This window comes from Tenebrio molitor, chromosome 4 (assembly GCF_963966145.1).
Source record: "Tenebrio molitor chromosome 4, icTenMoli1.1, whole genome shotgun sequence".
Lineage (NCBI taxonomy): Eukaryota > Metazoa > Arthropoda > Insecta > Coleoptera > Tenebrionidae > Tenebrio > Tenebrio molitor.
Window position 1 is genome coordinate 6,556,675 of NC_091049.1, and position 25,104 is coordinate 6,581,778.

The 25,104-nt window shown below is 35.1% G+C and overlaps 4 protein-coding genes across 5 annotated transcripts; all 4 read right to left on the reverse strand.

Annotated features, from left to right (window-relative positions):
• Positions 1-450: 450 nt before the first annotated feature.
• Positions 451-1,734, reverse strand: LOC138129136 (protein takeout-like). The gene is made up of 5 exons (XM_069045402.1): positions 1,620-1,734; positions 1,325-1,565; positions 1,141-1,274; positions 755-1,091; positions 451-631 (listed from the first exon to the last, which is right to left on the reverse strand). The coding sequence occupies exons 1-4, from the start codon at positions 1,693-1,695 to the stop codon at positions 787-789; spliced, it is 756 nt and encodes a 251-aa protein (XP_068901503.1). The 5' UTR covers positions 1,696-1,734; the 3' UTR covers positions 451-631; positions 755-786.
• A 2,593-nt stretch (positions 1,735-4,327) lies between these two features.
• On the reverse strand, positions 4,328-5,551 carry LOC138128350 (protein takeout-like). 2 transcript variants are annotated; one of them, XM_069044551.1, is made up of 4 exons: positions 5,235-5,551; positions 4,947-5,180; positions 4,766-4,899; positions 4,328-4,712 (listed from the first exon to the last, which is right to left on the reverse strand). In XM_069044551.1, the coding sequence occupies exons 1-4, from the start codon at positions 5,336-5,338 to the stop codon at positions 4,411-4,413; spliced, it is 774 nt and encodes a 257-aa protein (XP_068900652.1). In that variant the 5' UTR covers positions 5,339-5,551; the 3' UTR covers positions 4,328-4,410. The 2 variants fall into 2 exon arrangements, with proteins under 2 accessions (XP_068900652.1, XP_068900653.1); XM_069044552.1 differs by having other exon boundaries at positions 4,947-5,187.
• A 144-nt stretch (positions 5,552-5,695) lies between these two features.
• On the reverse strand, positions 5,696-8,666 carry LOC138128256 (protein takeout-like). The gene is made up of 8 exons (XM_069044443.1): positions 8,514-8,666; positions 8,224-8,464; positions 8,041-8,174; positions 7,690-7,990; positions 6,748-6,761; positions 6,457-6,697; positions 6,273-6,406; positions 5,696-6,076 (listed from the first exon to the last, which is right to left on the reverse strand). The coding sequence occupies exons 1-8, from the start codon at positions 8,584-8,586 to the stop codon at positions 5,772-5,774; spliced, it is 1,443 nt and encodes a 480-aa protein (XP_068900544.1). The 5' UTR covers positions 8,587-8,666; the 3' UTR covers positions 5,696-5,771.
• A 12,964-nt stretch (positions 8,667-21,630) lies between these two features.
• LOC138129771 (protein takeout-like) lies at positions 21,631-22,693 on the reverse strand. Its single transcript, XM_069046062.1, has 4 exons — positions 22,549-22,693; positions 22,253-22,493; positions 22,066-22,199; positions 21,631-22,011 (listed from the first exon to the last, which is right to left on the reverse strand). Exons 1-4 carry the CDS (start codon positions 22,610-22,612, stop codon positions 21,707-21,709), a joined length of 744 nt encoding a protein of 247 aa, XP_068902163.1. The 5' UTR covers positions 22,613-22,693; the 3' UTR covers positions 21,631-21,706.
• Positions 22,694-25,104: the final 2,411 nt, after the last annotated feature.

Here is a 25,104-nt window from a genome sequence, read left to right on the forward strand (position 1 = left end):
GTTCCAAAGCCACAGCTGAGGTTCCAGCCGCAATGGTCAATGATGGTATCAACAATGGATCTACACTTGGTAGGCCTACTTCTTTTATCGGTGCGTTTAACTGCTTCACGGCGTGTTCCACCGCTTTGAAGAAACACTCATCGAAATCGGTCTGCTTTCGATTGCATTTCTTAAAATTCGAAGCTAAAAATTGAACCGATTAAAATTTGAGGAAAACGAAGATTTCACTTGGCTCCAGAAGAAAGGCACAACACAAGGGAGATGGTTATAACATTTGCAAGTACATTTTGGTTTACCAAAACGGAAGAAGTTATTTTTGCTTCGGTTTTATATTTTTGGAATGATTTTGTGAAAAGGTATTTGCTGCTGTTTTTGCTTTAAATGTAAATAAATGCCTCCTTAACAAGGTTTTTAACTTAGAAATGTGATTAAAAAATACAATAATACTAATCTGGTCATTAAATTTTATTAGAACAGGTAATTGCAAACAATGACAATAGTACTTTGAAGTTTCTTCATAAACTTCTTGCAGGAACTTGCGTTTTTGTTTGTCAAAAGTTGTTTTCAGACTTTTTAGCAATCTCTCAACTCTTAAACATAGAAGTACATGTGCAAGTGTTCTGCTACCAACCTAAAAACAATACATTTTAGCTTAGATTGTTGGAATATTCTCTGTAATTAGTTGTATGGGAATTTTGAATGGTGCTTAAATAAAACCACGAACTTATTGTTTTATTACTTTATCGATAGCTACCTAAGTCTGAAGCAGAGATTTTGGTTGGATACTTATTCGTCATCAAAAAGTTCGGCAATGGAGACCTTCGCCAAGAACCTATTAATGATTGTCGTAAATATTTGTAAAAATGCTTCATTGTAGCTAGGTCCGACGTCATCAAGAAGCTCCCTCCAGTTCTCATTGATGACTTCGTTTAAATTTGTGTTTAGAGCATCGTCACCACCAAACAATTTGTCGAATTTGGACGTCATCAATTTTGGATGAAACTCGTATGTAGTGTTGATTATCCTGAAATGGTCCTGGCCTTTCTTATCGTATCTTTCCAAATAATGCTTCAAATTGTTTGTTACGTTGACTGCAACAGATCGATCAATTAATGAGACCAGAGAAACGTGCAGACTCACACAAAGACACAGTTCCAGGTCCATTTCCGGCAATTGGCAACAACAATATTTTCCCGCTGAATTCATACTCGAAATCCATTCTAATTTCGGGCGTGGTGCATACCAAATCCAAAGTGTTTTTTTCGAAATCCAGTCTTTTGAAGAAATTATGTTTGTTGAGAATTCAACCAAAACACTTACTTACTCGATTTTTTCGAATTTGTTCTTCGTCATTCCAGACACTTTCAAGTTTTTGTAAATCTGCTGGAAAGCAGCCGGTCCTTTTCCAGCTGCTATCGACATGAACGGTACATCCAGAGGTTCCAGATTTGGCAGATTCAGTTCCCTCATCGGAACGTTGAGTTGTGAGATGACATGGTTGAATGCTACTACCATGCATTCGTTAAAATCGTTTCGTTTTCTGTTGCACTTTTTAAAACTGGGAGCTACAAATCATGATGTTTGGTGGAGGATAAAATTAGTACCATACTTGAACTCACGCAATGGGACGCACCAAGTGAACGTTGCCAAACTAGTTATGATGAAAAAGCGAGTTTGCATTTTGCGAGGCCACATTCAGCGATGAGTGGTCTGGATAGTTTCGCAGATTCTTTTATAGACTGCCAAAATTAAAATAAAAACCTGTTGAACTGCCTCTAACAGGTCGGTGTGAACAGCCTTTATATTTTTTAAACAAATGTTATGTAACAAATGTGTTTAGTGTTTTTTCTGGGAAATACTCAATCCAGATCCAGAATTTTCCTTCACCGAAGGCGATATCTTTTATCAACGCTGCACCTTGCAAATATCTTATCTATTTCTTCAGTGTTTGTAGCTTCTAATTGCGTCTTACTTATCAAAATATTCCCTTTAATGCTTGGCGTCTGGGGTCCCGCAAGGATCCATTCTCGGACCATCGTTTTTTTCTTGTGTGGCTCCAGGGCTGCCGTCTGCGGCGCGCCTTCACGCAAACTTAAAAAAAGATTTTTTTTTAGAAAACATTTAAAAGTTTCTAGTTCCTCGAACTGGTCAATGACATCGGATTTTGTATAATTTTGTATAATTTTACTATGGGCATTAATTTTAGTTAAAATATCATGATGGATCAAAGAAATCCGAAGAACTCGTTTCAACAATTTTTTGCTGAAAACCCTATGTTCGCGTTATTTTCATATCCTTGGCCGCGCTAATTAGAAATATTGAGGTTCAACGATTGCTAATGATTTAATAGTTATTTACATTAGAGTATTTTCCAGCGGGAAAACTAGGTTTAGGCCCGAGGCGAAGCCGAGTGCCTGATTAGTTTGAGCGCTGGAAAATATCTACCGTACGACATTTGTATTAGACTTTTCGGCTGACTGAATGTTTTATTTCACACTTTTGCAGATTTTTATGAAATAGCACATGTTAAACCTTGACATACAGAGCTGCCAAACTTGCAGATCTATTTAATTAATTTAAATTTATTGTAATGTAACACAATTATTGTTAACGTAGTGTTTCAAATACGTCTGTTTACAAAATGTGTCAAGTACTTGTCTGCTCAGTTGAAACAAAAGTTGCTAGATTTCATCGAATACAGAAACTTCCGTGTGTGTATTACTGGTTGCTGACATTATGTAGTAACTGATCTTTATTGGTACAAACACTACAGCACAATCTTGAAGCTTTAATAATTGCAATCAAACAAAATAATAATATCAAGAAGAAAGTTTCTTCATGGTTTCACTATCTATAAACTGAGCGGCTTGCCCTCACAGGTGCAGCTAGCCGTACTAGATCGGACCATCTGATTACTGAAGGCCTACTTGTCCAGCATAGTGTAAAAAAAAGAAGGATGTGGGGCTTTCTTCACTGAAACGTCAGATTTGCTTCACCGGCTAGCCGTACGGATGCCATCGCTTCGCCTGTACTTAGTAGCTCTTCCTTTTTGTCAGTAGCAAACGTCCCACCGTTTAAAACTGATTTAAGTGGTTATTCTACATTGCATTCCAATAATTTTCACATTTATTCGAAATTTTATTTGATTTAAATAACTGGTGCAGCTCGAGCGAACTTGCCGTCCCTGACCAATCGCCCCCCACAATGTCAGTCTCCGAAAAAAACTGAAAAATAATTTGGATTTTTGTACGATTTCAAGCAGACAATGAGCGCAAATGTTTTTTAAAATAGTATAAAACGTAATACCAGTAACAGAACTTCAAGGAACTGAAAAAGAAACTCTAAGAACTTAGATAGGTAATACACAAAAATTAATTATTCGGATTTTTTTTAGGAAAATGATAAGACTTAAGTCCTGCCATCATTCAACTGAAAACAGAAACAACTTGGATACTTTTGAAGGAAACACTGTCTATAAAAGAATGTGGCATCGCAGATGGCTCTGAAATTTAAATTTTCCACCTCGTTTAAATTCATGAAATACCTTCTAATCGCAAACTGTCAAATATTCAGAAACTGTCAACACAAAGTCAACTTAACCTCATTTCCGCAATCAAAGTTCTGATTTATTGTTGTTTCTTGCGTTCCTGGTCTGTTTATTCTTCAGGATAATTTTGTAACATCAACGAACAAAATATTTTTTAAAATAAGAAAGTGATCGTGAGAAGATGTTTAGAGCAAAATGGAGCACCCTTCGAGCCATTTCATTAATTTTCATTATTACTGTTTTAACAGAGTTACTGATATTATTTAACTTCTTCCTAAATATACAGTACCTAAATACGTCTTTTGTTGAGAGTGTTGAGACCTATTAATAATGCATTTCATTATTTTATTTTCATTTCATTTTCCTTGTAAAGCACCAACTTTGTCAAGCTAGGCAACCAGTAAAACAAATTAGTTCTGAGGGTTCCATATCATAGATCATACTAATATTATTCGATTTCTCGTGAAAGAGACGGCAAATTTTCAACGCCTACTAGGATTCCACAATCATTTATAGACACTCTGTATTATTAAATGAGGCAAATAATACCAATTTCTTGTTGATTATAGTTAATTGTTTATATTGCTTTATGAATTAGTTAAGAAAATTTCCAGTGAATGAACAATTTTATCTCTGCATAGCTACGAGTATCACACAAAATCTTGTTAACTTGCTCACCATATCGTCATTTAAATTAATTCATGTGTTTCAATTTTTTTAAACAGGATCTTGTCATTTGAGTGAAATTTTGCGACTGAGTCGATAAAGAAACCAATGAAATAACTGTTTCATATTTATATAAATATACAAAATTTGATTATCACGATTGCAGTACAGAAAAATAAAACTCCTCTTCAAAGTCTTCATTCGTCGAAGAGCTCTGAAATGGAGACTTTCTCGAGCAAATTGTTGAACATGGCGGTAAAAATCGTCCCGAAAGCGGCCTCGTAGCTTGGCTTAACATCTTCAAAAACTTCTTTCCAATTGTCGTTGAACACTTGGTTGATATTCTTGCCCAAATTCTCGTCACCATCGAACAAATTGTCGAATTGGAAAATGATCAGTTCCGGATCTATTACCAATTTGCTGTCGGTTATTTTAAAGTGTTTGGCTCCGTCCTTCTGGTATTCTTCCAAGTTGAAAGTGATGAAGTATTTCATGTTATCTAAATCAAACTTCAATCTTAGAGAGAGCGATTGCAACAGTATAGCGACTTACCAATTGAGAAGGTGCCAGGTCCTTTCCCGTAAAACGGCAACAACAAAATTTTTCCATTGAAATCGTAATCAAACGCCATCACGATTTTGGGGAAAGTGCATTGCAAAGTAACCACCTTCTTGTCGAAATTAACACTGTGGAAACATCATCACGTACAAAATTTTTAACGGTCGTTACTCACTCGAATTTTGAAATCTTCGGTTTGGAAAATCCAGTGATTTTCATGTTTTTGTAGTTCTGCTGAAAATTCGTGGGTCCACTTCCTGGGGCGATGGTCATCGACGGTACTTCCAACGGATCCAAGCTGTTCAGACCGACTTCTTTGAACGGTTTGGTGAGTTGCCCTACAGCATCTTCGACTGCTTGTGCCAAACACTCGCCGAAATCTTTGCGTTTCCGGTTGCACTTCTTAAAACTAGAAGCTAAACGTTCTTGTCGGCAACGTCCAACAAAAATTAGGACAACTCACGGAGCTTGGTACAAGTGGCGAAACTTCCCAGAAGAAGCAACCAGAAGAAGATCACAAAGTTGTTCATTGTACAACGAAACGCAGACTGTTGGCAAAAACTGCATCCTGCAGGTTTATGTAGAAAAAGAGCGGTACTTGTTTTTTCACTACAGGTATATGCATATGGTTGAAGGACTTTTTTTCCATTTATAAAATTAATAAATCAAGAATTCGACGCAATCGCTATCGCAAAAACTGTTTGATCTTGAACTTCGTGCAAACTAAGTAGATGAAGGTGACTCGCGAGTCATTGACGGATTGCTAATTGCGTGTCAATTTTGACAATGTGATGTTTGTGGTTAAAGAATTCAAAGAGAGAATTTAAAAAAACGCACTAATTAGCGTATTTAATTTGATTCTAATTGAGAGACGTGTCACGACATTATGTGTCAATGAACACGTTTATGTAATTATGAAACCTGTTTTGTCTACAACAAACGAATTGTTTATTTTGATGTGGCATTTTATTGACGCAAAAAAATTAAAAATCTGCAATGATCACTCTTCTCCGAAAAGCTCGCCTACGGAAACCTTCCCCAATAAATTATTGTAAATTGCTGCAAAAATTTGCGCGAAAGCTTCTTCGTAGCTGGCTTTCACGTCCGCATAAACTTCAGACCAGTTGTCGTTCAACACTTGATTGATGTTGTCACCTAGGGTTTTGTCGCCGTCGAATAAGTTGTCCAGTTTGAACTGAATCCTTTCTGGGGTCAGGATCATTTTTTTCTTGGAGACTTTGAGGTGCTTCTTTTCTTTCTTTTTGTATTCTTCAAAATCGAACGTCAAAATCATCTTGGGTTTTTCTGAAGCAAAAAAAAAGGGAATGGTCTGTCGCCGATGTATTATAATCTGCTCTTAAAGAGCCTAGCAAAAAACATATATCAATAATTATTAATTATTTTTCTATATTAGTTGAAACCTTCAAATTTGAAAAGATGCTATTTCAGTTTGGAAAAAAATGTTTCTTCTTTTCTTTGTAAAGAATGGACAAAATCTTACCCAAGATAATCCACCCTGGTCCTTTTCCATAGATCGGCAACAGCAAAATCTTCCCGTGAATCTCATAATCGAAATCTAATTTGATTTGAGGGGCGGAACACTCCAGCACCATTTTGTTTTTTTCTAGGTCCATTCTGTTGGAATGGTGTCGAGTTTATTGCCAACAAAAAAAATCAAAACTTACTCCACTTTTTCGCATTCGACCTTTTTCAGGCCTGACAGTTTTATGTTTTTGTAGTTCTGTTGGAAAGCTACTGCTCCTGTTCCGGCTCCGATCACCAAAGAAGGAACATCCAAGGGTTGAAGGTTCACCAAGCCGACTTCTCTAATTGGGGCGTTTAATTTTACGACGGCATCGACTACTGCAGCTTTCAAGCATTCGTTGAAATCTTCCTGTTTCCGGTTGCATTTTTTGAAACCACTCGCTGGAATTTTTTTCTATAAAATTTATTTGTGCGTTAAGAGGCAAACTTACGAAGGTTACTGCAACTGCAGGTTGCAACTGTCAAAATGTAAATTAATAATGAACACTTCATCACGTCTGAACTTATTGACGATCACTTTTTTAGTAGATTTCTCCCCAAGCGTTTTTTCTTTTATAGGTGTCATTAGTCGAAACTTGTTTGTGCATTTAGTTGCGCATTTTCTAAGATCAAGCCATTTAACATTTTCGGACATAATTTAATAATTGCAAGCGGATTACCTTACCACTTAAATTAATTTATTCATAACTGTTTTAATTAATATCTTAGCCATATAAATCGTAAACGATTGAGCAAGATTTTTTAGGTGACTAATCAATCAGAGGTGATTTGCATAGTGGAATCTGGATCATAGAGCAACTCCAAAAGTGTGTCAGTAATTCGGAATTTTTTTCAATGAATTCCATTTCATTCTTCCAAGAAAGAATCAATTTCAACGCCGAGAGTGTGGTGGTAAATTTTCTGCAGAAGGTTTGATACTGATGGTGTGCACTGATTTGTTAAGTGAAAAAGGGAACCTCTAGTACTTTGAGCAATCGAAAAATTTTCCACTGCTGCTGGTGCAGTTCTGGTAGAAAAGTTCTGATGATAGAACAATGAAGATTTTGTATTTATGGAAAATACAAACAACGTGAAACATTTTCCAAGGAATGAGGAATTTGAGGAAGATTTAGATTTAGCTTTGTTGAAAAATTTTGGCCAAAGGAAAAAGTTTTTAGAAGAATAAAATGCAGTTGAAAAAGATGTTGCAAATCATGTTGAAATCCTCCCTTTCACGAAATTATTGTCTAAATAAAGCAACAAATACATTTGAAAACATTTTTAAGCAAGAAAATAACATCTTTGACTTTACCTAAGAAGGCAAAACAACTTTTGCTACTACCATCTTTATTTTCAACAATCTATAACAACTAGTGGATAATAATAATGATCACGCGTCACCGAAAAGCTCTGATACAGACACTTTCCCCAACAAATTGCTAAATATCCCCGAAAAAATTTGACTGAAAGCTTCTTCGTAACTGCTCTTGACGTCCGCATAAACTTCAGACCAGTTGTCGTTCATCACTTGGTTGATGTTGTCACCCAATGCCTTGTCTCCGTCAAACAAGTTATCCAGTTTGAACTTGAGCAGCGACGGGACCAAATCCATCTTCTTGTCTACGATTTTGAAATGCTTTTGTCCTTTCTTGTCGTACTCCTCGAAGGTGAATGTCAAAACCACTTTCACATTGTCTGCGGGAAAAAGTTGAGATTAAAGGACAAAACATTCTTCAAATTATCACCTAAGATTATCGATCCCGGTCCTTTCCCATAGATCGGCAAGAGCAAGATTTTCCCGTTGATTTCGTAGTCGAACTCCAGCTTGATCTGGTCCACTGAACCCTCCATTCTCATCGTCTTCTTCTCGAAATCCATGCTGTGGGTGATTCGTTAAGAGATTGTCAACACCCTACTCCAGGACTTACTCTATTTTGGAGAACTTGGTTTTCGTCAGTCCTGACAGTTTCAAGTTGTTGTAGTTTTGCTGGAAAGCGACGGCTCCGGTTCCGGCGCCGATCACCAAAGAAGGCACGTTGAGAGGTTGGAAACTCACCAGGCCTACTTCCTTCATGGGAGCGGTCAGCTTCTCGATGGAGTCGGTAATGGCGGTTGCTAAACACTCGTTGAAATCCTTCTGTTTTCGGTCACATTTTTTAAAATGTTTTGCTAAAAAGGTTTCGTGAAGGACATTTCATCGAAAGGAGGTTGTACTTACGAAGGTCGACGCAGGTGCAACTTAAGATGGTGAAGATAAAAATGAACAGTGTTGACTTCATCACGTGCGTCATGGTGAACGATTACAGTTTTAATAAACCCATTGTCAGCGTTCTTTTTTCTTTTATAGGTTTGCTGAAACTTGTTGACCTTTTCAGTTATTATCAGTCTTTTGGGGTTTTTTTGACTAATTTTTTTAATTGGAATAGCAAATCAAGTGGTTAAGACTATTTGTGTTAATTCCATTAATTAAATTGATTGGTTTATTGCGTTCGGATTTATAAATTTACTTTTCTTCTTGGGTTACTTAATTCGAAATTATACAGGGTGTTAGTAAATGGTTCGGAATAAATTTCAGGGTGAATTCCTTACGAAAAATGTGGCTTAAAATCTAAATAAAGTTTTTCGTTAAAATGAGTAGTTTCCTCAAAAAAAAAAAAAAAATGTAGTCCACTGTTCCAGAATTTCTCTAATTAGTTCGTTTGTCTGCCTAAAATCGCATTAGTTTTGAACTTTTTTTTAAATTCAACGTTCCACGTTTAAATTTTTTCTTTAAACCATTATTTCGCAGTATTTAAAAAAAATACGGATATGCCAGAATACATTTCTTTTTCTTTTTTTCTTTTTTTGAGAAAACTACTCATTTTAACGAAAAACTTTATTTACGTTTTAAGCCACATTTTTCATAAGGAATTCACCCCGAAATTTATTCCGAACCATTTACTAACACCCTGTATATTATAAACCAACTCTTATTATAGTTCATCTGAATTTGTTGTTTGTATTAAAAAACTGGTAGGTTGATGTCTCAACTTGTAGAATATGCTTTGGAAATTTTATTTTTTAGTAATTGTCGTAAATGTTTTAGTTTTTCTTTTTGAAATTTTTTACGTTGTGGATGAATATTTTTTTATTGAAACACTTATAATTGCATAACACAAAAGAAATTTCAAACTACAATCCAAAAGTGAAATGACCAACAAGAGTTTTGTCCAAGGTAAGTCATGATTATTGCAAGGTTAATAGCTTTTAAGTTAAATATGTTGCATCTGAAACTATGTCCAAGTTCATGGAAATGAATTATTATTTTATTTATTTGGAGAAATTTGCTCCAGTAATTAAAGAGCAAGCCATATTTATATTGATAATAAACAATTTAAATGTAATTGCATCGTCGGAGAAAACGATTTTTTGTAGTAAATTAAAGCTGACAAATCAACTTGGTTTTATATGGTGTACCGCAGGGTTCGGTTCCAAGACCAATTTTATTCAAATGCAAATATATCTCTTTCGAATTAAAAAACAAACTGTAGTCTCTTAACTTTCTTGTAATGGATGTAAATCTTCTACTATCCAAACTACATTTTTTTAAGGAAACTGACCACATGGGATTGATTTTTTTTACCTCAATAAACAGGACACAAATCTGAACGGTGATCATAATTAATGATAAGATGACATAAAAATTAACACAGCCAATGTTAATTGAGGTGTACGTTTTTATAAATGCTGAAGGTTAAAACATTTATGAATATAAATAAAAAAAATTATGACTCTTCAAATCGTTGTGCATTATTATTATTATCATCACCTTTGCAAAGTCGGGACATCAATTGCAGGTATCAGTAATTACTTGCATTAATTCGGGAATTGTAGCAGGCCTGTTTTTGAACACGTTGTTTTTCAGGGAAAACGAAATAATCAAGGCAAGTTGTTGGTAAGTGCCTTGAAAGTCCGGAAACTTTTGTTGAAATTGATCAAAAACTCGAGGTGTCGAATAAGAGCATTCGCCGTTCTCAAGTTTTTCTCCATTTGTGAAGTAACACTGCACAATGAAAATATTTTGCTCCAGAGTGAACATATTGTAATAGCAATAGCAAATTTTAATAGTCAGTCATATCAATAATGACAGTTATTGTTGTAATGACATCTGATGACATTTGAATTACATTTTTACGTGTTGCCAACTGAAGCGTATTAATCACGGTTCTCTGGATTTTTTTTATTTTCGATCGCACGGTATTTAGGTATACTGTCTAGGTCGAAACAGAAATTAAACTGAGTAGATACGAGTATGTTGGTCAGTTAGCCAAAAAAATTTCACTGGACATATTACTACTATTACTACAGTACTTACCTAGAGCCGACGTGACCAAACTTTAGCATTGAATAAAACTCTTTGAACGCACTTTGTGATTGTTATCTGTTTCTTGGTGCAGGTTGTTATAAATTTAGAATACTATATAAAATAATATCCCTAAAAAATCATCATTACGCTAGATAATGCTTGTAATTATCAATAGACGGGCCATTTATATAATTAAAACTTATTTGGCTTGCAAACGCAAACATAACAAATATCGTTCAATTATTTCGTCAAACTACATATTTAAAGGTTTAGCCTTTGAAACCTTAGGCCCTTGGTGCAAAGAAACAATAGATTTTATTAATGTCATCGGAGACCGACTTATCGCGGAATCAGGGGATTCAAAATCTAAGAAATTCCTTTTTGAGAGGATTTCCCTTGCCATTCAACGTGGAAACGCTGCAAGCATTCGGGGCACTTTTCCAGATTCCGCTTTATTATCGGAAATTTTCGCATTGTAAATTAAAAATGTTATTTTATGTTAAACTTATTTTAATTTTATGTCTTTAATTGTAGATTTCAAATTGTCATTTCTTCTGATATATTTTTATTGTCCTTGCAGAAAGCATGAATTCTTGTCCACAGTAGTTGTTCTTTTGTGCCCAACACTAAGTAAGGAAACATTTCTAATCCTACTACTACTTCTTTTGGGAAAACGTTTCATTCCAATATTTTTTTAGGTTTAATTTCTTGCTGCCCTTTCCTCTTTTACCGGAATTGCTTAAAGAGAGCTTCTTAAAAAATTCCTTTTATCAATGTATTCTATAATTGCTGCTTTCTAGAGGTTCCGTAGTAATATTCTATTAGTAATTTTGCGTAAGTTGGTTGTTTTATCAAAAGGAGAAAGGAAATTAATTATTAAATTGTTGGCTTGGTTTGTTGGAAAATAGTTGTGCGTTAAGTTTGCATGGATTTATTAAACGAACTTAAATAAAATTACCAAATAATTATTTTATTACTTTATTCATTGTTCTAATAAATAAATAAGCGACAATATATTAAAACATCGCCGAATAATTCTGAAACAGAAACTTTGCCTAGAAATTTATTGAATAATGCTTCGAATATGTCTTCGTAACCACCTTTAAGATTCTTAAAAATTGTTTGCTAGTTGTCGTTAAATACTTTGGTGTGCAACCGTACGCGAAATGAACACTTCGCGTGCGTACAACAGGCCGCAAAATTGAATTTCGCAGCCGTTGCCTTGACGACGGCCGTAAAAGTAAAAGTAATTTTTATATTTATTTATTATTACAATTACAACATATCTATCTGCATATTTCCGGTGTAATCTTACAAAATCTGGATTGGTTACAGGTAAAGTTTTGTTTTGTGTCAGGGAAGGCCACTATTAGTACAGAATTTTTATCCGGTTTGAAATTTCCGCCAATTTCAAATGAGGCAGCCGCATGAGGTTGAGGAGTCGATAAGAAAGATCCCCATTCCCATTATCGATCTATCATCTATATGAAACATACACATGTGAATTAGGTTAATTTTGGTTAATTTTTCACCGATCAAAAAGAGAAATATCTCGAACATTTCCTGACAACAGACATTTTGGTTTATTTGTGTCTTTGCACGGCTCCTGATATTTCCACGATTAAAATAACCTAAAAAGGAGCAGATGATACAACGTAGCATAACAGAACTTAACATTTACCTTCCACAATAATTAAATTCCAATAAATAGGTAAGCCAGTACAACATTATCCGACACGGTTTTCACATTCTGTAACACTGTAACACTGTAACATTTTTCATATTGCCGTTTCGGTTTTTCAGGTTTCAAATGCGGCACTGCACAATTTATAATATTTTTTTAACTCTGGATGAGTACACGGAACTGAAACATCGTAATTTTCTTCGGACATTTTTGCAATTTTTCTCAAAGTGAATTGTTTTATTTATGTCGTTTCCATAGCGACATGGCGACATGTAGGCAGACTTTATTTTTATTGACAGTGAAGGAAATTTTACTTGTTCATTTTATAATTACAAATTTTCGGGTTGCACACAAAATGTTGTGTACACCTTGGCTACGAAATCCTTTGACGATCTCGAGATTGTCTTGTCTCGGCCGCAAAGCGGCCTTGACGACAATTTTTCTCTGGGTTCGTCAAAGTACGATTTCGCATCCTTGATATACAAATAACTATTATCTTCAAGCCTTTGTGTATCTTCATAGAGACTGTTAAACTGTCATTTTTTTTCTGAGCGGAGTAGAAGTACTTCAAGTCCTAGGAGTAGAAGTGTCTCAGAGGCGGATCGACCGTCACCTAGCAACGTCCTCGCGCTGCTCAAAGTATCATTTCAAATCTGAAGTTTGATTCGTTTGAGTCAAATTTGAAAATATATGAGGTGAACTATGATGAAGTTGTTGATTGTCCTATACAGATTTCAATATTGAAGAAATATAATCTAAAATATTCGAAATATGAACTTTTATTAATTACAGACAATAAGAAGGTAAGTAGTAAAGGACGAAAGTGTTATTCTCCATTAAAAAGTTCTGCGATGGGAACTCTGGCCAGCAGGTTGTCAAAAACTGAGGCAAATAGTTTCCCGAAAGCTTCTTCGTAACTGGACTTAACATCACCGTACACTTCTTTCCAGTTGTCGTTCATTACTTGATTTATATTGTCGCCTAAAGTTTTGTCTCCATTGAATAAATTATCCAGTTTAAAGTGTAATCTTTGTGGTTCGATTAATAACTTTTTTTGCGTCACTTTATAATATTTTTTATTTTTCTTTTCATATTCCTCCAGATAAAAAGTAAGAAAATATTTTGGATTAACTGAAATTATTTGAGTGAATTATTAATGATACAGAAGACACCTAGAAACACTTACTTAAATTAATCCTGCCTGGACCTTCACCTTGAACAGGGAGTACTAAAATTTGCCCGCTAATTTTATATTGGAAACTCATTAGTCATTACAATTTCCGGGAAGTCTATTTCCAGTTCTAAAATTTTCTTCTCAAAATCCATTCTGCTCCAAAACATGTCATTAAGTCTCAACGGCACTCATGATGCTTTACTCACTTAGCTTTCAAGGAGTCGATTTTGGTAAACCCAGAAAGTTTGACATTTTTGTAATTTTGAGCAAACCCAACGGGTCCCGTCCCAGCTCCTATAACCAAGGATGGTACTTCCAGTGGTTCAAAACTGGGCAATCCGACTTCTTTCTTCTCAACATTCAACTGCGACAGGGCATCCTTGACGACTGTTGACAGACACTGGTCAAAATCGCTTTGTTTCTTGTCACATTTTTTGAAAGTGGAAGCTGTAAAACTGTAGCAATAAACCGAAAGCCATAATAAACTTGGAGAAATATTTACGAAACTTTGCACCGAAACACAAATTTGCAAAAGCAAGAAAAGTGAGCAACGTCCACTTTTTCATTATGAGACTGCACCAATTGTGGTCAGAAGCTCCGATCTGATATTTTTATAGGTTTAATTTTAAGAAACCACCTAATACCTTGGCACACATATAAAGTATTACGGCCACAAGGTAGGAAAATGATTGAGCCAATCCAGTTGAGGAAGATTTTTTTGTAAAGTTTTGTAAAGTATTTTAGTCGATTTTAATCCACTTGGCCTAAATATATTCAAATCTAGGATAATCAAAATATAAAAACACAAAGCGCTACTAGTTTTACTTAGAAATCAATCTGTACGTCGACTTGCATCAAGGTGGACAAGTTTTGTAACGTCCCCGTAAGGTCAGATGTAATTAACGAACGTCTTACGCATCATTATACTAATGAAGGTGCTAAAACTTCACTTAAATATGATAATAATAACAATGAAATAATTTATTTGTGGTAAAATATATTATATTTACATTGTATTTAGTAACTGTCATAAATTTGTTAACATAATAAACAATATAAAAACAAAGAACATTATAACGATTTTATAAAATTAAATAAATTATTCTAATGCACATATAGGTACGTTTTTATGCTTAACTACACTTTTTAATTTAAGTGCGATTGTTTCTGGGCTTCTGAAATCATTTTGAAAATATTCCTCAATCGAAAAAAATTAATTAAATAAAAGATATTTTTTAATTTTATTTAAAAAGATGTAAGGAGAGGTATTTCTGAAATTGCAGGAAAGAATGGTAAAAAATTTGATGCAATATACAAGGCGAAATTGAAACGCATCATAATATGCAAACCATAGTATCTTCACTAAGTGAATAAACCGAAAATGTGGTTAACAATTTGTAAGAAAACAACAGTGTTTTAAAAAAAAAATCGCACCTCGCGTGGTATTTGGAAAGATTATTCAACAATATATTAAAAGGCACACCTTTTTCGATAGTTTCGACAATAGTAGTCACAGTGGAACTTCCAAAACGTGCATTGACATTCATTTTTCATTTTGACTTTTGAGGTGTCACAGGTTACTGAATTGAATGTTATACAGGGTGAATTGGGAGGAATGGCCGAAACTCAGTGAGTGTATTTACACGTGAAAATAATATAACAAGCACTCATATGTTATCCGATTTTCATTTGTTATAGCGTAATTAAAATTTTTATCCAGCGTTCTACTTCTATCCAAATTTTCGGTTGTTTTCACATTCAAAACATTTTGTAATCAGAGTATGCCATGTTTACGATTAAAAAACATTTGGCTGCTTGAAAAATGAAGTGTACAAAGTACGGTGCGATCAATTAAAAAATAAATCGAGTCGGCGTGTTACCTATGGCAACCCATGCTATAGCATAGGCTCCAAAGCAAACTCGATTTATTTTTTAAATGATCGCTCGGTACAAGTGAATACTCGGGAAGCACTATTACGCTATAACTTGAAAACAAATGAAAATCGGAGAAGAACATATGAGTTTTTTTAACATTACTTTCACGTGTAAATAGACTCATGGAGTTTCAGCTTGAGTTCCTGACTCACCCCATATAATGCTTTATTTGCCCTACGGGCTTTCGGATTCCTGGTTACAGTTTTATCTAAATATAAAAATAACAATTCCAAAAAAAAAAAACATCTTTCCTTGTATTCCCCACCCTGTTCTTTTTCTATTCTGTCCCTCCTGTTCCATCTCTCTTTCATTCATCCCATCTCCCTTCCGTCTTCATTCTGTATTTCTCCCTGTTCCTTTTTCTCCCTGTCTCTCTCTCTCTTTTATTTCACCGCTTGTGCTCGATCATCTCTCTCTCTCTCTCTCTCCTCCTAGCACATTCTGCACCTTTTCTTCTCTCCTTCCGTCCAATATCTGTTTTCTCTCTCCTCGTTTCCTTATCTGAATCTCGCCATTATTTTTCTCTCTCTTCCACTCTCTCCCCAGGTACTCCGCAATTTCCTTTGTCATACATCTTTCATACTCCTTGTTGTATCTGAATTATTTGATTCTCTCCCTCCTTTCTTGCTTGTCCGTGTCTTTGTCCCTTTTACTCAGCTCCGCATTCATCCGTGTTCTTTCTGCTCTCAATCTTTCCACTTCTTCACTGGCATATCAGTTCCTCTGGTAGTAATTCTCTCTCTCCTTCTCATCTTTGTTCTTTTTCTTTTCTCACGAGCATTCCGTAAGTATCCTCCACTCTTCCCTTCCACCATTTTGTCTTCAAACTTTGCCGATCTCTATCCCGCTTCTACTCTCTGCCTATTCCTCTTACACTCTTCCCTCACTATACAGAGTGTCTCAAAATTCACGAATTCCGAATTCAGAGCGTGGTAGGGAGGGACCCAGTAGAGCTCTAAAAATACTTGGAAAAAAAAATCGCTCTTCCTGAAGAAGATATAAGCACTTTAATTTTGTTCGATACATACCAGCCTTCATATCCACAGTGACAAAATACTATTGCCGTTCCATTTTTAAGAAAAATTACAAAAATTTAAAAGATTTTTACTCCAAAGTATTTTTCAAAAAATTGTTTTACGTTATTATTTTCCACAATCATCTACACCATAAATAACAATAAACACTGAACTTTTCAGCCTGTATTTCAAGAAGACGCAGTTCAAAGAGTGCACCTTCAGACCAATGTATCTTTGTGGGAGGAGTCCCGATTTTTTTTTAATTTCCATATTTGGACTACTGAAGTGATCCCCTACAACGCTCTAAATTCGAATTTCGCCAATTTTGAGACACCCTGTATAACTTGGCGTTTCTCTGTCCACTCCTAGCACCCATCTCAAATATTTTTCTTTCACTCTCTCATTCCCCTCCTGAAATCACCTCCCCAATTTTTCTCTCTTATTCCCCAGACACATCCCACTACCTTCTTTGCCTTTCTCACTACCTGTCATGTGTGCCATGTCCGTGGCTCTCTCGTAGCCCAAATACTTGAACAGAATTGAATGTTTTAACTCCAATCACAATTCACTGAAGACACAACGTGCGGTGTTGTCATTGAGAGTTGACATCGAGGCAACGAGTTGTCTAAGTTTTTAGTTACATTTGAGAAAGTTGTTTAAATCATTTGGTGTTGATTGCGTAATACTCTGTCAAGGTCTTCCTATATTCTGGTTGACAAGCGATTACACAGCTTTAGTTGTAAAATGCATTTTTTTATTTCGCAATTATATCCACGTTTATGATTGATTACTAGTGCATCCATGTTTTGACATTTAACACGTAAAGGTAGCCATACACAAGCAGGATTTCCTCAAGAAAAAAGCCTCCGGGATTTCGTCTACGGAACCCTTTCCTACACACGGAAAAAAATTTCCTTAAGAAAATCCTTAAGGCCGACTAATGCCTACACAATACACGCAGCAAGAGACAAAAAATTCGGCCTCAAGTCGGAAAAAGAATTGATTTTTGTTCGGGATGTTTATCCACCGCGGCCTCAAGGACGCCGCCACACACGTTAAAGAATTCCTCAAGGCTTGGACTGTTCAGGCCGAACCTTGAGGAAATCCCGCACGTGTCTGGCTACCTTTACACCTAAAAGAACACAAGAAAAGTCTGACAATGTGCAAAAAAAACATATAAAACCGCGTCAAGTGCATAAATTAACCAAGTAGGTACATAGAGCACAAAAAATATGCTAAAGATATTCTTCAACAAAAAGTTCCGTGATTGGAACTCTGCTTAAAAAATTGCTAAGAACTGAGGTAAATATTTTCCCGAAGGCTTCTTCGTAACCGGACTTAACATCACCGAACACTTCTTTCCAATTTTCGTTCATTACCTGATGTATATTGTCACTCAAAATTTTGTCTCCATTGAATAAATTTTCCAGTTTAACACTTAACCCTTGTAGTTCACTAAAGAACTTATGTTGGTTCGTTTTATAATACTTTTTATTATTCTTCTTCTCGTATTCCTCCAGATAAAAAATAACAAGATATTTTGGCTTAACTGAAATTATTTAAGTGAATTATAAATGTGATGGGAAAAACTGAAAGTCGTACTTAGAATAAGCCTGCCTGGACCTTCACCTTGAACAGGGAGTACTAATATTTTCCCCTTAATTTTATATTCGAAATTTATTATAATTTCCTGGTAGTCTACTTCCAATTCCAAAGTTTTCTTTTCGAAGTCCATTCTGTTCCAAAATATGTCACTTAGTTTCGTTACGGCACTCATGATGCTTCACTCACCTGGCTTTCAAGGAATCGGGTTTGGTAAGTCCAGAAATTTTGATATTTTCATAATTTTGTGCAAAATCAACGACTCCCGTCCCGGCTCCGACAACCATAGATGGTATTTCCAGTGGCTCAAAACAGGGCAAGCCGATCTCTTTCTTCTGAACATTCAACTGTGACAGGGCATCCCTCACTGCTGTTGATAAACACTGATTAAAATCCCTTTGTTTCTTATCACATTTTTTGAAGGTCGAAGCTGTAAAACGTTTATTAGAAACCAAAACTGATAATCAACTTGGAGAAATATTTACGAAGCTTGCCACTGAAGCACAAGTTTGCAAAAGCAAGAAAAGTGAGAAACATCAACTTTTTCATTTTGAGACTAATTGTGATCAAGAACTCTGTTCTAATACTCGTATTTGTATAGGTTTAGTTCCACGAGACCATATGATACCTTGGCACATACGATCACAATGCAAGGAAATGGTCGTGGTAATCAAGTGGGGGAGGAAGGGGGATAATCATAAAAATGATCGATTTTCTGCACGGTAGTTTTATGTGTAGTTGTTGTGTAGTTTTGAAGAGTGCTTTAGTAGATACATATTAATCCACTAAAATCTCGGATATCCAAAATGCAAAAACACAAAACGCTACTAGTTTTACGTAAAATCCAATGAGCAACTTGATTTGCAACAAGGTGAACAAGTGATATAAGGCCTGTGTAAGGTCAGGTGTAATTAACGAGTTTCTTATACATCTTTACAAGTAATGAAAAAAAAGTCATTTAAACATTAAACTAGTCACTCAAAGCTTTGACTATTATGTTCTACGAAAACCCACAAATGCAACTGTGTTCAAAATATGTACACACAGAATTTGGGCCCCATTGAAATACTTTCTAAAATATAGCAAACAAAATGCATTCACGTTGTTTTGGCATAATGGAAAGTCATGGAAATTTTGCATTTAATTTGGTAGTAAAACTGTCTGTTGAATTAAATTATGTTTTTATAAGTTTGAGGTTATAAATAGCATCAATATCTAGTACTTCTAGTGCATTGATGTCAGTTTTACTAGTTTGCAATAGACGAGTACTCAGACACTTTAGTGACGGAAATCAAACAGTGTGTCCAACGTTAAAAAAAAATAAAGCATGGTCTCCCATTATACCAAAAAGACGTGAACGGTGTTTAGTTTGACATCAATGAAAATTTTATTACTGATTCCAAACCCAGAGTCTCATTTTATCCTGAATCCAAAAGTGTTAATTTTGCAGTAATGTTCACTTCTATTCAAATGTTGCACTCAATTTTAGCAATATTTTGCTAATATAAATTCTTTTTAACGTTAAAACGTAACATAACGCTAACAGAAAACGTTCCCGTCAAATTCCCAGTGCCGCTTAATTTTTACAAACAGTATTCTTATTTTTTTTAAATTTTTTTAAAGTTAAAATTTAATTAGCTGTACCACTTTTTATTGAATAGAAGTGTACCTCTGTAAGTCGAAAATGTTTACATTTTTTTTTTTTTTGGTTGGTGTCGTGTGGAAGCTATTTTCCAGCAGTTCAATTAATCAGTCCCTCGGCTGCGCCTCGTGCTTGAAATTAGTTATCGTGATGGAAAATTTACCTCCCGTACTCCAATGTAACAAACATTCTGCTCATCCAGGGGGAAACTCACGTCCATTGATAACGAAGAACGAAAGAAGAATTACTCGATTAAAATGCTCGAATGAAAAACAGTAAAAACTGTTAGTAATAGAAAAACGTATTATTGAGATGGGTTAGTAATAATTTCTCTGGAAATTCCTTAACATTGACACAGAACATAAAACACAAAAAAGTCTAAATGTGGAGGCAAGACGCCGGTAATTATGTTGATAAGCACTGCACTATTACTTGATAGTATTATCCGTAATAGTGTATGTACTCCGGCAAAATTGCCGTGCCGCCGGGTGGAGGTGGGATACGAAAAAAAATTTCTCTGGCCTGATTTGAGGGTTAAAAATGACGGCATTCATTATTGATTGTACATCGACCGCCTTATACTCCGTTTCTGAGTTCGATGCCGGTAACTCGTAAAACCGGGTTGTCATAAATCCATAGTACCATAATAATCACGGCTTAACACACGCACATGCAAATTGCTTTTGTGGAGAAAATACTTGCGCTCGGCTCACGTTAACAAATTTGCCATCCTCGTTCTGAAACCTGTGTGCAGGCGTAAGAATGAGAAAACATGATGTTTGGAAGATATACCTCGTCCAGCGAAAGATTGGGAGATTTTAAATTCTAGGCCTGTAACCCAACACTACAAAATGCACTAGAATACATTAATTGGAGCATAATTTCAGAACAAAAATGTTACTGCTTGAAGGATATATTTCATATTTTACGTGCGCTAGGTACTATTTTCTCTCGCTGCACATACTATACTAGGTAAGGGATAGTTATTTAGAATAGGAAATCCAAAAAGTTGAATTGTAACATTTTAATACCAATAGAAGGGACTAGGCTGCTTATAAGTAATTATTCAAGAAATGTTTTTGACGCACTGGAATCTGTCAGCGCTTTGATCGGTTTATGGCTTACCGGCATCGGGCTCAGAAAAAGAGTATACCTAAAGTTTTGCCATACAATAACACCATATGGTTGGGCGCTAATTAATCAAGTGTGGTACGTAAGTTCAATGCCATTCTCACTACGAGTAAAGAATTTGTTTTGCTTGATTATTTACTTTTTTATCTCCTTTCGCTTTTAATGTGCGGGGACACATTGGCAGGGAGCAGAATTTACGATCAAAACCAATTAAAATTATATCTGGGTTTAGAAAAATTTCTCGAAAAAATGGTAAATAGAAAAATAACTTCTTTTGATGAGTTCTATCGTGTTTAAAATTTTTGTTTTAATAATATCCTTTATAATATCCATTGAACGCATATTGGAACTTCATAGTAAACTCTGGATATTTAACTTCCAGTCCCAACACTTTTTACTGAAATTCCACTATTTAAATTTGAATGGAGATAAATTACCATCCCCCATATTAATTTCCTTGGAATCGATTTCCTTACCACAAATTCTTACGTGTTTGTGTTTTTCCATACAGTTTTATTAACGTTATTGTATCTTCCAGTTAAAATCTTTATTTAAATAAATTTCAGGTAAATGTACGTCAATTGACAGTTGACAGTTTATTAAATTAAGCCGCACGTTTTCAGAATGTTTTTTTCCATAGCCGCTCCTTATCTCTTTTTTTGTTGATCATTTTGTCCAATTTGTCCACATTGCTTATTGCATGTCGTTTTAACAGTTGAACCAATGATCTTGTGAAACTTCGTAACGACCGAATTTTACTAAATCATTGTTTGGAACGAATAAAAGAACACAAGAGAATCGGGAAATATGCAAGAAACTTATCAAACTTCATTAAGTGAAAAAATTACAAAGTACATAGAAAACAAAAAATATACTTAAAAACTATTCTCCACCAAAAAGTTGGGCGATCGGCACCCTGGCCAACAGGTTGTCAAAAACTGAGGCAAATATTTTCCCGAAAGCTTCTTCGTAACTGGACTTAACATCATCGTACAGTTCTTTCCAGTTGTCGTTCATTACTTGATTTAAGTTGTCACCCAAAGCTTTGTCTCCGTTGAATAAATTATCCAGTTTAAAGTTCATCCGTTGTAGATCTATTAACAACTTATTTTTTACCACTGTGTAATATTTGTTATTTTTTTTCTCGTATTTCTCGAGATACAAAGTAAGTACAAATTTCGGCTTATCTGAAATGATTTGAGTGATTCAGAAGTGAGATTGGAAAAGGTTGAAAATCTTACTTAAATTAATCCTGCCTGGACCTTCACCTTGAACAGGGAGTACTAAAAGTTGCCCGTTAATTTCACATTCGAAATTCATTATAATTTCCGGGTAGTCTACATCCAATTCCAAAATGTTCTTTTCGAAATCCATTCTGCTCGAAAATATGTCATTAAGTCTCAACGGCACTCATGATGCTTTACTCACTTGGCTTTCAAGGAGTCGACTTTGGTAAATCCCGAAAGCTTAATATTTTTGTAATTTTGAACGAACCCAACGGGTCCTTTCCCAGCTCCTATAACCAAGGATGGTACTTCCAGTGGTTCAAAACTGGGCAATCCGACCTCTTTCTTCCCAACATTCAACTGCGACAGGGCATCCTTGACAGCTGTTGATAGACACTGGTCAAAATCGCTTTGTTTCTTGTCACATTTTTTGAAAGTGGAAGCTGTAAAACGGTAACAATAGACCGAAAGCGATAATAAACTTGGAGAATTATTTACGAAGCTTGGCACCGAAACACAAATGTGCAACAGCAAGAAGAGCGAGAAACGTCGACTTTTTCATTTTAAGACTGCACTAGTTGTGATCAGGAAGCCTGATCTGATCTGGTATATTTATAGGTCAAGTTTATCACATGATACATTGGCATACGTGTAAATTTGAACACCCACACTGTGGGGAAATGATAGGGACAATTAGGATAATCATGGAAATAATCTACTTTCTGCAAGAGTTTTTTTTGTAGTTTTGTAGAGTTTCGAAGAGCGTTTTGATGAAATTTAATCTACTTGGCTTAAATATATAATAATCTAGAATAATTAAAACTTAAAAACTCGAAACGCTACTGGTTTTATGAAAAAACTGTGCAGCAAGTTGATTTTCAATAAGGTGAGCGAGTTTTATAACGTCACTCTAACGTCGTTATAATCTTTAGAAGTAATGAAGGTGCTATCTTCACATTTTTGTTTCTGAAAACTCAGAAATGAAACGAGTATTTAAAAGATTTTCAGGATTTAAAGATCCCCTTGACGTAGTTTCAAAATATGTTAGATTTGTAGATTTTAGGTAGTGATATGCTTTCATACAGGGTGTTGTTAAAATGCGTTGAGAAAATTTAAACAGTTATAGAACTCATCAAAACAAATAATTACTTTTGTTCGATATCTTCCTAGAATGTGAGTCTGTATTCATAGTTATCAGTGGGTGAAGGTTTCTCTTTCGTTCACGTCACTTTCGCTCATCGTTTTTTTGCCCACTGTCTTTCATTCACTGGTTTTCATTCACGCAATTTTCTTTTTAAGTTTTCCATTTCTTTCTGATAACGTAATGTTGATTTTTTAAGCAACATTTGGTATCTCGCGGCATTTGACTCTTCCAGGACATTATCAGCATCCATTTCCACAATTTCCACAACGTGTACACAATCACTTTATTGACGTTGCAGAACTTTGTTTATTTTGTATTCTATTGTATTTTATAGAAACAAATCCGTCCACAAAGTGATTTATTTTTATTTAAAATTTTAAATACAAAGTTACAGATATAGGGGGTCATTCACGGAACTCGGTAAGGCTCGATAAGGCGTTGCAAATTTAAAACCATGACAACCGACATTGTTGAAGCATTGTATTTGGGGTTTTGTTAACGATTTGCAAATTTGCAAAGTTTCGTGAATCTCCCCCTAATTTTCTAAGGAGGTGTCGAACAAAACCAAATACAGCAGTTTTACAATTTGGAGGTCGCTGCATGAACAAGGATTGCATCCTTATCATCGTCAACGTTTGCAACACTTGAATGGCTTCTTCGAAAAGTCTACAAAGAACCCAATTTTTTAAGCACCGCCTTGACCACGGAGAAAGCAGGACTTACTCGTTCTAGAGATGGAGTTTTCAGTTGGCATAATACTCACATCTCTTCGGACGAAAATCTACACCAAATCCGAGAACGTGATGCTGCAGGGAATAATTGGAAAACGTTTGATTGGGCCACATGTCTTACCTCAATATTTAAACGGTGAAGATCATTTAAATCTTTTACTTAATGTGACCTTTTGGATGACGTGCCGGTACTGGTTCGGAGGGATATGTGATACTTACATGATGGAGTGCGCGCTCACAGTGCACGGAATGTTAAAAATTTTATCTGGGTTTAGAACGATTTTTCGAAAAAATGGTAAATAGAAAAGTAACTTGTTTTGATGAGTTCTATCACCGATTAAATTTTCTAAACAGATTTTAATAACACCCTGTATAATTCCCATGAAATACATGTTCTAATTTCATGGTAATCTCTGAATATTTAACTTCCAGTTTTAACACTTTTTGCTGAAATTCGATTATATTGTTTTCTCTTTTCATTAAACCATCTTAGATGGTTTCAATGGAATTTAAATTTGGGTGGATTTCCTTGGAATCGATTTCCTTACTACAAATTCATACGGGTTTTACTAACGTTTATTAACGTCATTGTTTTGTCGTCATAATCGCAATACATTTTCAGAAGTATGTCCTGACCTCTTGGCCATATTTTAAAAAATAATTTATTACCAAGAATCATTTTATAAAAATACAAGAAAACAAAGCAAAATCAATTAAAAGCAAAATTTATGAAAACGTGCGGCGTGACTTTAATATACCAACAGCTAAGATGAAGAGAGGGATTTTGTCGAAACTCCAACAAATAATGTTATCTGTGTTCAATTCAGTTACCATTTTATTCGTCCCCATTTCAAAAATAGATCATAAATAGTTTGGGTCCTCCAGTTAAAATCTTTGTTTAAATAAATTTCAGGTAAATGTACGTAAATTGACAGTTAACAGTTCATTAAGTTACGCCCCACGTTTTCGGAATGTTTTTTTCTACTAACTACTTATCTCTTTTTTTGTTGTTAATACTGTCCAACTTATCCACATTGCTTATTGCATTCAATTCTTAATTAAATGACACTTGAACGAATAAAAGAACGCAAGATCGGGAAGCATGCAAGAAACTTATAAAACTTCATTAAGTGCAAAAATTACAAAGTACTGTGATGAACCAAGTGGGTAATTCAAATT

Coding starts and splice junctions, on each gene's coding strand:
- LOC138129136 (XM_069045402.1), bottom strand. CDS start 1,695: ATGTGGCCTCGCAAAATGCAAACTCGCTTTTTCATCATAACTAGTTTG. Junction 1,566..1,619: donor CACTTGGTGCGTCCCATTGC/GTGAGTTCAAGT, acceptor CATGATTTGTAG/CTCCCAGTTTTAAAAAGTGC. Junction 1,275..1,324: donor AACAAATTCGAAAAAATCGA/GTAAGTAAGTGT, acceptor TTTCTTCAAAAG/ACTGGATTTCGAAAAAAACA.
- LOC138128350 (XM_069044551.1), bottom strand. CDS start 5,338: ATGCAGTTTTTGCCAACAGTCTGCGTTTCGTTGTACAATGAACAACTT. Junction 4,900..4,946: donor CCGAAGATTTCAAAATTCGA/GTGAGTAACGAC, acceptor ATGTTTCCACAG/TGTTAATTTCGACAAGAAGG. Junction 4,713..4,765: donor ACCTGGCACCTTCTCAATTG/GTAAGTCGCTAT, acceptor AGTTTGATTTAG/ATAACATGAAATACTTCATC.
- LOC138128256 (XM_069044443.1), bottom strand. CDS start 8,586: ATGACGCACGTGATGAAGTCAACACTGTTCATTTTTATCTTCACCATC. Junction 7,991..8,040: donor ACCGGGATCGATAATCTTAG/GTGATAATTTGA, acceptor TTTTTCCCGCAG/ACAATGTGAAAGTGGTTTTG. Junction 6,077..6,272: donor ACCAGGGTGGATTATCTTGG/GTAAGATTTTGT, acceptor TTTTTGCTTCAG/AAAAACCCAAGATGATTTTG.
- LOC138129771 (XM_069046062.1), bottom strand. CDS start 22,612: ATGAAAAAGTCGACGTTTCTCGCTCTTCTTGCTGTTGCACATTTGTGT. Junction 22,494..22,548: donor GTGTTTCGGTGCCAAGCTTC/GTAAATAATTCT, acceptor ACCGTTTTACAG/CTTCCACTTTCAAAAAATGT. Junction 22,012..22,065: donor TCCAGGCAGGATTAATTTAA/GTAAGATTTTCA, acceptor AAATCATTTCAG/ATAAGCCGAAATTTGTACTT.